At 31.9% G+C, this 12030-nt stretch overlaps 1 protein-coding gene across 4 annotated transcripts in view; it reads left to right on the top strand.

The window, feature by feature from the left end:
* Window positions 1–12030, top strand: part of LOC140447662 (actin-associated protein FAM107A) — a 195014-nt gene that overhangs the window by 133161 nt on the left and 49823 nt on the right. For all 4 annotated transcript variants that reach the window (XM_072540450.1, XM_072540452.1, XM_072540453.1 and 1 more), the window contains one exon: window positions 10430–10601. In XM_072540450.1, the coding sequence (XP_072396551.1) occupies window positions 10430–10601 (172 nt within the window). The remainder of the gene's footprint in view (window positions 1–10429; window positions 10602–12030) is intronic.

Raw genomic sequence — 12030 nt, 5'->3', positions numbered from 1 at the left:
TCAAACATATGCCAATGGTGTTGATATATTGATGGATTGTTTTTATGTTCGTATGTATGTCATTTACTGCCGAGTCGTGTACTGTACCTTTTCACACTTTAGCTATTTACTTATTACTGGTGAAAACATATGGGGTAAGATTACAGCTTGAATATACATGTTTTGACATAAAATTGTGTGTGAATACATATGTTGAACTCTCTGAAATTAAAGTGTACACAATATCTGACTGCGAAAAAAACGTTAAGGAAACAAATCTCCACAGACCAATAAATCGGTTTATTACTGTTTACTTAATGAACCGTAATTATTAACAGGAAAATCGTTTTAAATATTATTGTAAAACCTTGCCATGATGAGAAAGTTAAAGTAGGTCCGTAAATATATCTTATCTTCCTATCTGTAGAAAGTCTTTTGTTTATTGCATTTAAACAAATTAGCGTGGGCAGTATTTGATAGAGTACCAATCTTCTTCTTCATCTTTATAAGCAATTCTGCTTGTTCATTGGGGGATTAATACCTCTATATATAGAAGGTTGTCACTCCATCTTTTGCGCGGTCCTCCGATACTTCTTCTGCCGATTGGTGACTTACCTCTTGCTATTTTGACGACGCGGGTCTCCCCCATTCTGCTTATGTAGTTATTCCGTTCTTTTTTTCTTTTTTGTGTCGATTCATTTATACACGTTACATTTTCTTCTAATGTCTTCACTTCTCTTTCGATCTCTCATCGTATTTCCTGTAATTCTTCTCAGTACTCTCATCTCTGCCGTTTCCAGTAACATTTGTGTTGTAGCTGTGTCGGGTCTTTTTTCTGAGGCATATGTCATTATTGGTCTTACACTGGCGTTTATAAATTCTTGACTTCTCAGTGTCAAAGTGTCTGTTCCGCCATATAGTTTTATTAAGGCATCCTGCCAGTCTATTTGCTTTTTGTATTTGATCTCTCACTTCTTTGTTTAGGTCTCCATAGCTGGACAGTGTAATTCCAAGGTATTTTATTTCCATTATTTGTTCAATACTGATGCCATCAATTTATATTTTGTACATCCGGTTGGTTATTTGCTGATTACTATTGTTTTAGTTTTCTGCCAACCTGAAAAAAAAGAGTATTTGATCAGTGGATACTAGCAATCATGCAATATGTTTGACAAACTAGAACGCTAAATAAAGAAATAGTAGCCAAACTACAAGTTACTCAAAGGTGTATTAGAAGTAACGAAAATAGATGGCAAAATAATAGAATGATAGAATGATACAATGACAAAATAAATAGAATAAAAATGGAATGACAAAATAATAGAATGACACCAAACATGACCCTAAACCCACCTTATGCGGATGGGGCGGTGGACAACTTTGAAATCCTAAATGGGAACCCCTAATTTTTATTGCTGATTTGGATTTCTTGTGCACAAATAAGTAACTCTTATCCGGAATATTTTCTCCAATTTTTGGTGGATGACGCTATAATCGGAAAAATACGATTTATCGTATACGGTCTAATATCTCAAGAAATACACTGTTAAATGAAAAACCAAAAAACAGGTGTTTAATATTTTTCAAAAACCTATCGAATGGAATAAAACACAACTCATTTAGTAAAAAATATATTCAGTATCATAAAAAATAGTTTGCAGATTTGATACTGTACAGACTTCTGACCCCGTATTTTTTTTCTGCGATTACAGCGCCACCTATCGTGAATAGAAAAAAAATCAGATAAAACTTATTTACTTTTTCACGTAGAATCTAAATCTGAGTATCTGAGAATCTGAATCTGCAATAACAAAATGGAGTTTTCCATTCAATTTTTTAAAATTGGCCTTTGCTCCTCCCCCAGAGGGTGGTGGTAAAGCGTCGTGTTTGCTGTGATGCGATAGATTTTTGAAAAATAAGAAAACGGATTTAGTGCAGCCAAAATTGCAACACATATAGAAAAATAGATTACAGATAATATAGGGAGTCAGCATTAAAACTTATGTAAGAAAATGATAAAATTCGAGTCTTGAAAATGTCTGAGTGCTTTAAGAGAGAGATCGAGGTTAAAATTCATTGTGTTCTGTCCGAACAGATTCGAATCATGTCTACAGCGTAATCTTTTTGTTTTAATTTCTGTGTAAATTAAACTTATTGGAAAGAAAATGTAGTAAAATTTAAAGAAAAAACTATGACCTCAGTAATTTTTATAACGGATTCATGACTACGTAAAAACGTCTAAATGATTCGTGCTGTGTTACTAGCGATAGCTCTTTGTTATGCGAATTATTTATTTCGATTTACAAGCCTCTGTAAAAGTCCATAAAAGCCTTAAACTTTTACTATATTGTGTATGGCCCTTTTTAACACCTTATATTTAAAAAAAAAATTCAATAATAAAAATTAACAATATTCAACGTAAACATAATTCATTTTGGAAGACAGTTATTTAAGAACCAAATTTATTGTATTATTGACTATTATTGCACTTGTTTCTATATAAATTGACTTGCGCTATATCTAAAATCGTTCTTTCCATAGCTATAATTCTTATGACTACATGTATACAAATCATTTCAGAAACGCTATAATTATTCATTTTCAGTTAAATCAAAATATGAACAATTTTTTTCTACAATAAATTTATGTCAAAGTAAGGTCAAGACTAATAATTAACCCAACAAATAACCTGATCCCGTTCCATATTTGTGGGTATTTTATTTGACACTTAGCGCTTAGTGAACCCAGACAGGTTAAATTATTTTTACGATTATTTTCAGTCAGTTTCGTCTTCTGATCATTTCTTATACGCGTAAAATCATTGATTTTTAATCGGTAGTCTGATGCACCGCATCTAATTGAGTTAAAATAAGTTTTAATCGTTATAAAAATTGTTGTATCTTCTAAACGAATATTAAACGAACTTTAAAAATATACGTTTAATGCCATTGGCTTTCTATTTTTAATTCAATTTTATACTACAAAAAGTTGGAGAGTCAGAAGGAGTGTCACATCCTCGTTAAACCAACCAAAATAAAAAGTTGTTTTTTTCTATGAGAGAACAAAAATAATTTTAACAGAACACACTTTATCGCAGCAAAAAAACGATATAAACAAACATAAGTTATAAATAAAAGGAGGAAGAAAGTTATAAAAGCACTGATTTTAAAACTTAATAATACACTACAACTATACCACTATGTACATTCTGCATCCTCAGAGTTGTAGAGATCCAAATTTTCATTTCGTTTCTAAAAGCGACTGCTTTGACTCCTTCCCCAAACTGTAACTCCAATACAATGTTTAACATGAGGTTCCACATTCGGTCACAACACCGATTTCTGAGCAATTCCGACGCTATCTACAACAATTCCTTTTATTTTTCTGTTTGATAGATAGTCATGCCTTATGTTTATTAGATATGTAAGTATATTCATGTCTTTCATTCTTTCGATTATCATTTCCCAATTTGCTCTATTACAGGCATTTTTAATATCTAGCATCGCTATTACTACCCATAGCCTCAGAAGGATAGACCATTAAAGGTAGAAAGGAAAGGTAGTCGGTGCCAAAACTGGAAAGATTTTATTTGTTGCTACAAGAAATAAATACTGTAATATATGCGCGAGAGCTGCAACAAAAAATGAAACAGTTAAATCCCATACATGTTCTAAAAATTGGGAAGGATCATCCACGTCCATGGAAACTGATATTATAGTTGAAGGTTTTAAAAGAAGTGTGGAGATGCATCGATTAAAATACATACAGTTAGTGGGTGATGGAGATAGTAGTGTATATAATTCATTATGCATTAAAAAACCATATGGTCCAAATATTTTAATAAAAAAAATTGAATGCATAAATCACCTTTTACGCAATTATTGCAGTAAATTAAGAGATTTGGCAGCAAAAAAAAATTCAACTAAAATGAAACCTGTGGCGCCAGAACTAAGAAAACGTTTGTCTAGTAGACTGAGATTAAGACTAGGAATCAAAACAGCGATAGTCTACAGACGAAATGAAACAAATAGTACAGAAATTCAAATGAAAAACTTAATAAAAGACATAAAAAATTGTCCGTACCATGTCTTTGGACAACATACAAACTGCGATCAATATTTTTGTAAAGGATCCAAAGAAAACGAAATAAACTTTGTTATCAAATTAGAAGAATGCGGATTATTGAATGACATTCTCTCGTGTGGAAACAGACTAATTCAACATACTCATAGCTTATTGTTGAATATGAATAATAATGCAGCAGAAACATATAGCTCTGTGATTTCAAAGTTTGTTGGGGGTAATAGAATTAATTTTATTTTGAGAGGTAGCTACGATACACGGTGTAAAGCTGCAGCGATATCATTCAATGAAAGAGAACATTACTTTAGTGACCTACATAATTACATAAGAAAATGACCATGAAAAGTCCAGGAAAATATACAAACAAATACATAGATCAAATCAAAAGGGTAGGGAACAAAAGAAGACTGCGTAGAGAATTACACCCAGTAATATAGAAAAAAAGAAAAATTGCACCAGCTGATAAAAATTACGGTGCATTAGATATAGAAATACCAACAAGCGAGAAAGAGAGTTTTTTGGAATCCTTACAAAAAAGTAATGAGGAGAGATTGCAAAAATAGAACAATCTACCAGGGGCCAATCTACAAATTTTTTGTGGAAAGAATACAGGCACAATCGTTTGACAGCCTCAGGCTGAGGTGGGTATTTGAAGCAAAATATAATTTAAAAGTACGCGAATGTGGATTATTCATTTCTGCAGAAAATCCGTTTCTTGCAGCGAGTCCGGATGGAATTATTGATGACGATCATATCGTAGAAGTAAAATGTCCCTATTCAGCTTGTAAGTTGACCCCAGAAGAAGCTGTTGAATTAAAAAAAAAAAACCTAACACACGAAGAAAATACTTTTAAATTAAAACACACCGATAATTATTTTTATCAAGTTCAAGGGCAGCTAGCACTAGCTCAGAAAAAATATTGCTACTTTATTGTTTGGACACCTATGGGTTTTATTGTTGATAAGGTACATATTTACATTAGTTTATAAATGTACTAGAAACTTTTTTTTCATGTCAGAATTTTTAAGATATTCAAACAATATTTTTATGATTACTATTATTATTATTTATGTATCGTTATTTATCGTATACTTAATACTGATACCTGCGCATACTAAACTACACCGACTAATAAATATTGGAAGCAAATATTGCCAAAATTAAAAAAATTTTATATTGAAAATATATTGCCACGTATTTTCAGTAGTTAAAAACAAAAGCATTTTCAGATTACTTTATTCTTCAGAATAAAATACAAAACAGGGTCTTTTAAAATAAGACAGAAAATGATCCACAAATTGTCACCAAGTAACACTTTATCTGCTGTTGGTGAGAAATAAACTGAGAACACTTCTATTTATTTACAATAATAAAGATGCTTTATTGCCTACAATACTTAATTACATACTACAGTGCGGTGCTACTCTTACGGTGTCTCACAAACCTCTGACGCTCCGCCCACAAGGCCAAGCGAGAGCGAGGGTAGCCAGATGATTTTTTTTAATTCCCTAGAATATTTGCCAAAATTTCCCTAGATTTGCCTAACAACTTGACAACCATATTTAGCCTAAAATCCTAGAATGGACTACCCAAGTCTGACGCCAGAATGAGTGGACATTTTAAAAACCTTTCCAAACATTTCTAGTTTGTGTGTATTTGTCTCATAAGAAGTTAGAAATATTGGTTTTTTAATTGTTTGAAGAATAAATAAGGACTTTTGGTTATGAATGTTCATTCTGTGCGATTGGTATTATTTGTTGTTCATGAATTTGTGAGGTAAGAGGTAAGAATATCAAAGTATTAAGATATTTTAGCCCAGGTGGATCCCCGACGTAATTCGTAGTTCGTGAAATATCACCACTCTATACGGGGAATCACATGAACAGAATTCAGTGATTCCCTGAATAATACGATTTCCAAGCAGATGATATACAGTAGAGCGTCGATAATCCGAACCCTGGTAATTCGAACTTTCTCTAATTCGAACGCAAAAAAATTTTAAAATTAAAAAATATGATCGAGGACCGAAATTAAATAAATTCAATTCTCGACTGCAAACGTACCTCGTTGCGATCGTTAAATTACGATTCACGTGTTAAATTTGTGAAAGCTTCATTTGTTGTGTCGTGAGTGTGTGTATGTGATTTGATATCGCAAAAGTACTACATACATAATGGCTGACTCAGTGAGCAGGAAAAGAAAACGTACAACCCTAACGATTGAAAAAAATTGAGATTTTAAATTAACTGGAAAAAGGAGAATCTGGATCAAACCTGGCCAGGTTATATGGCGTAGGGAAGGCGACAATTACCGATATTAAAAACAAACGGGCATCTATACTACATTATACGACAAAACTCGATTCGGATGATGGTCCAAAATGTAGGAAAACGCTAAAAACTTCACAAAACATAAAGTTGGAAGATTCTGTTTATTTATGGTTTACTCAGAGGCGTAGTTTGGGCGAACCAATATCTAGGCCACTCCTGGGAAAAAGCCCTGCAATTAAATAAAAAGCTGAATGGGCCCACCAACTTCAAAGCAAGTACCGAATGGTTAAAAAATTTTAAAATGCGGCACGACATTAGAGGACTAAAAATTGAATGAGAAAATCTGTCGGGTGACAGTGGTGCAGCAGAAGCATTTAAAATGAAATTCAGAGAGCTCGTAATATCTTAAAAATATTCAAGGGATGACGTTTATAATGCAGACGGAAACATCTATAAATTGGCGTGCGCTCCCAAGCAAATCCCTCGCATCTCGTCGAGAAAAAAAGCTTCTGGTTATAAAGTAAGCAAGGACAGAATTACAGCCATGGTATGTTCAAACGCAAGTGGCACGCATGCTCTTCATTTGCTGGTAATAGGCAAAAGCAAGAAACCGCGTTGCTTCAAAAACATCGCATGTCTTCCTGTCCCATATAGAGGACAAAAAAGTACTTAAATGGATTCGGAAATCTTCATGGAGTGATTTTCTAAGATGTTTATACCCGAAGTAAAGAAACACAGGGAGAAAGAAGGGAAGACGGGAAAAGTATTACTGCTTATTGACAATCCGCCGACTCATCCTGGATTAGACCGTTTAAACGCAGTTGACGAAGATTTTGTAGTGATGTTTTTTCCCAATATAACGGCTCTTTTACAATCCATGGATCAGGGAATCATTGTTAAATGTAAGAAACTGTACCGAAAGCAAGTGTTACAACGTTTGCTTATTGCTGAACGAGACGAAGATAGACTCGTGGGACAGTTTGACTAATGAAAATTTAAAAAATGGATGGAATAAATTATGGAAAATACAAGATGACAAACAAATCGAAAGCGTTCAGGGCGAAAATATGACAGATATCGCTGCAATATGTCAAAATATACCTGGTTTCGAAGAATGTGACGAACAGGATGTTAATGAATGGCTCAAATTCGATCATAATCTACAAGGACATCAAATTTATGAGGACGATGAAATTGTCGATATCGTTTCTAATATGGTTGACGATAACGACGAGGATAGCAGCGAAGCGACGATGAAAATGATAATGATGATCCAAAGCCTTCACATTCCGATGCATTTAACTCATTGGAAACTGCTATGAAGTGGTCCGAGAACCACCCTAAGTCTAATTCGGCGCAGTTGCTAGTGCTGAAAAGAATCCGCGATTTGGCAGCAAAGAAAAGGGCAGTCACAGTAGTTCAAAAAAAGATCTCAGATTATATTCATGTAACAAATTAAACTTATTACATATGTATCTATTGATCTCTCATGTATACATATGGATGGATGCAGAAATACATACAATATATTTGTTTATTATGCAGGTGTTTTATTCCTTGTAACTAAAACGTATGTACATATGTACTATGTTTATGAGCTTTGTATTTAGAACACATGTTCGATAATCCGAACAATTTGATAAGACGCTCTACTGTATGTACATTTTTGGAAAGTTTATTAAATCCAACAGATTTTTTAAAAAAGTCTTAGTCAAATATTAAGAATTCCCTAGATTTTTCATAGAATTGAATAAAAATTCCTTTTTCCCTAGGTATAGGAAAAATTCCCTAGGTCTGGTAACACTGGGCCAAGCTACTCGCTCTTGTCTCGCACAAGAGCTTAAGTATACTTTACACTATATGATTTTATCATATGACAATATCATATGAGATTTGTTATGATTCCTCGTTTTTATGATATTTTAAAAAATCGTGTTTACACTGCATGATAAGTTATGACTTATGATATGAGTGACAATGAGTGAGGTTTTATTGATTTTTCTTTTTGTTTATGGTCATAGAGATATTAGACACAGTATAGGTATCAACTATTAGATTTTGTAACCATTATAATGGAAAATAAATCTTTGATTGCATTGGCTTCCTGACTTTTAATAATAATACACCGGCAACAACTGTGTACAGCGTACAGCAGTAAGAAAAAAAAGATCAGACGCCTTTGGGCTCGCAGGTGGCTCTTACGAAGAAATCGTGGACAAGGTATATCAAATTTAGTGTTGATATTATACCAAATTAAAAATAATTAAAAAAGAAACTAAACTAAAATTATGACTAAGAAGACTATAAAACACTAAACTAAGAATAAAATAAGCTAAATAAATAATAAAAGAAAAATACGAGCACATATTAGATAATAGGTTCAATATCAATGCAACAAACAATAAATAAATAAATAAAGAATGTTGTCTCTCGGTAAGGGAATGTTGCTGAATTGATATAAGAATAAGGCGATATTTAAATATGTTGGTGTTACCCGTATTAATACCGAAAATCATATGATTTTATCATGCAGAATAGGTACCGTCCTATTCTCCTGTGACAAGCTATGACGAGCCGCATGTCAGTGCTTATGACAAAAGACAAAATCATATGACAAATCACACAGTATAAACATGTAAATTTCACTTCATGACCAAATCACATGATAAATCATGTAGTGTAAAGTGTGTATTACTCACATACAGTTTACAGTATCACACATATATATGTACATTGAACGCTCATGCAAAGTATAGCGTGTACCTACGCTACATACAATATTTAAAGTATTAAAGTCTCAACATCTGTAATGTACGTGATTTACTATAGTATTCCTACATATTATGGAATAATTGAAATTGATTGGGGTTCAGCTCGAAATACTAATATGAAAAGTCTTAACTTTCTCTCCCTTTTAACATTGCTGTTTCTCACTTTAACATTCCTTAAAAATTATTTTTTAAATTATAAATATGCCCGAAATAAAGGTCTTGAAATTACCTAGAAATATGTACTTGAATGTGTTTCTTTCTAGTATATGCAATAAAAAAAACTTTGTACGCAATCTACTAGTTTAACGAGATTTTAAAAAATTTAATTGTCTCAGGTAAAAAAAATTATAATAGAAACAAAGAAACTATTGGTACAATGCAATTTTTTATTTTAATTTATTAAATATTGAAGACAATTACAATAAATAAATACAACAAAAATTAAAACAATCAATATCAACTTGAAACATTTGAAACATAAATAAAAAATTGCTGAAATAAAGGGTGATATTTGATTATATTCTGGTTACGTAAAAAATTGCTATCAAATCTTATAATAAATAACTATATTGTTATTGAACATGTTTAATATTTTGTTAGTTCAGATAAACTCAACTGTAGTTTTCAATTCATGTTAGTTTGAATACCTGTCAGATACTTCATCAACGCTAAAAAAATATAACTTAATTTTTGAGTTGTTTTGAGTACTGAATACTGCTGCCCCGGAACTAAAAGACTTTTCGAAAGAGCGAAAAATCGAAAATATTTTTTCTCAAATTGATTTCTGAAATTCATCATGTGTGGAAACGATAATCTCCATACGATAAAATATATTTCAGACTTCAAATATCGTTAAAAGAGCAAAAAAAAATGTCAAGACATTTCTATTTATTAAGAGCAATTTTTGATTCATATTACTTAGCCTAAGTGGTTCACAGGGCCAAATCTATGGTTCAACTTGGTTGAAAAAAAGAAAAAAGTTAGTTGAATAATAATTTAACTAGAAATATAATACAAACCGGCTAAAAAAATGGCGAAATATCCGGAAAACCGAAGGTTCTAACCAGATTTTCATTGTTTAAATCATCATAACTCCTGTTCTAAGAGTCCAAAAGTATATTTGTAATTAATTGAGTGAGTTTTTGAGTCAAATAAAGTTAGTTAAACCACGTTGTGCTTCACTTAATCTCTAAACCCACAGAACAACGTACCTAACACTATTTTATTCTTCTGAAATCATAATTATGACATTATATTTGTTACTTTAAATTTATTTTATTTAATTTTTAATTTTATTATTTTAATTCTTTCTTTCTTATTTACAGTAAAACTAAGAAAATTTGAAAAGCTATCCACAATGATTCCCGATTCAGATCGAACATCAGAACCTATATTAAACGAAGGTGGACTGATTATACCCAAAAAACTTCCAAATCCTGTTAAGGAAAACATTGAACGACAAAATCTTCACAGGGAGCTATTATTTAATCAAAAAATGTAAGTCCAAACTTTTAGATATTCACTTATATTATTTTTTTAATCAGTTAGTTTGTTTTTTAACGCTTGTTTTAACGTTTGTTTTTTTCTTTTTTGTGTGGTGTTAATATCATTATTTTTTTGGTTGTCTGTCATTTGCCATTTATTGCCGAAATTGTCGTTCGTTTAATTCACTCCATGATAGTACCACTGTCTGGTTGGGCCGACGCGGCGCTGCTAACGCGACGACATTAGTGCTTTTATATTAAGGTCCTTAGTTAATAATAATATTAATATTTTTATTTATTTATTTATTTTGAGAGACCTGGCACATTCCATACTCCGTAAATCGATTACACGAACCGTCACCTTTTATCAAAATATTTCGAGGCTTTGATTAGATTTTTTAAGAGTTATCCAGGTGACTTAACTTTCAACCTGGGTAGCTATGGTTTTATATCATACAATGGATTGAAACGGTTTCAATATCTTCAAAAAGTGAATGCATTTAAACAACTTTTCGCCTGGGCGACCTCTTGAACCTTATTTTGGGGTATCTCAGGAAAGTGATTATGCAAAAAAATTTTATGGGAATATTTTTCCGAACTAACTCCATCTTTTCGCCTTGTCTATATTTCTAAGTATTTATCTAGTTATTGATTTTTAGATTCAGACAGTCTAGCGCCCGTGGCTCCTCCTTTTAAAATCAGCATGACTAAATTTTACCATAATTATTGTTGTCTGTTGTATCAGAATATAGATTACAAGTTTAATTTATTATCTATAAATAGTTATAAGTATGGTCATACCCAAAGTTAATACGATTAATAAGCTAATAACCAAAGTTAGTGGCGAAATTAATCTAAAGGCTAAATAAAAATCAAGATTGGTCAGAAAACTTTTGAGTTTTTACAAAGCGTAAGTAATGATCTCTAATTAAAAACATTCCTTTCACCGTTCTGCCATAAACCACCTAGTTTTTCTTTGTCATGACAGTAAATGAGCGATGATATTATATAAAACGTACTGGTAGACTTAAAAATTACCAAGACTCGATATTTATGGTGTCTATTCATTGATTTTTTTATACGTCCTGTAGCTATAATATGCTAATTTTAGCATTACTACATGGTCGATACCTACTTACATTAATTAGTTTACGTCTAATGAGCCCGCATAAATCATAAGAGGATATGAAACACATTATGTTCGCAACTTACATTATGCAGGTTGAATATACGAGTGAATTTCAAAGATTTATCTGTTAGTTAACACACTTCACATTGTATATTTCTATATTGTTCGAATAATAATATCCTTATCAGATGTCTTGTACGCTTTACGGATTTGTGAATTTGTGCAATTTTTTTAGACTTGAAAAAATACCATATTAATAGCAATTTAAAAACATAATGCATTTCAACCAGTTTATGAAAAAAAAAAACCTTTA

The sequence above is a fragment of the Diabrotica undecimpunctata genome, chromosome 8 (assembly GCF_040954645.1).
Source record: "Diabrotica undecimpunctata isolate CICGRU chromosome 8, icDiaUnde3, whole genome shotgun sequence".
Taxonomy (NCBI): Eukaryota; Metazoa; Arthropoda; class Insecta; order Coleoptera; family Chrysomelidae; genus Diabrotica; species Diabrotica undecimpunctata.
The sequence above is the reverse complement of the archived record's forward strand: the minus strand, read 5'-3'. Positions and strand labels throughout refer to the sequence as shown.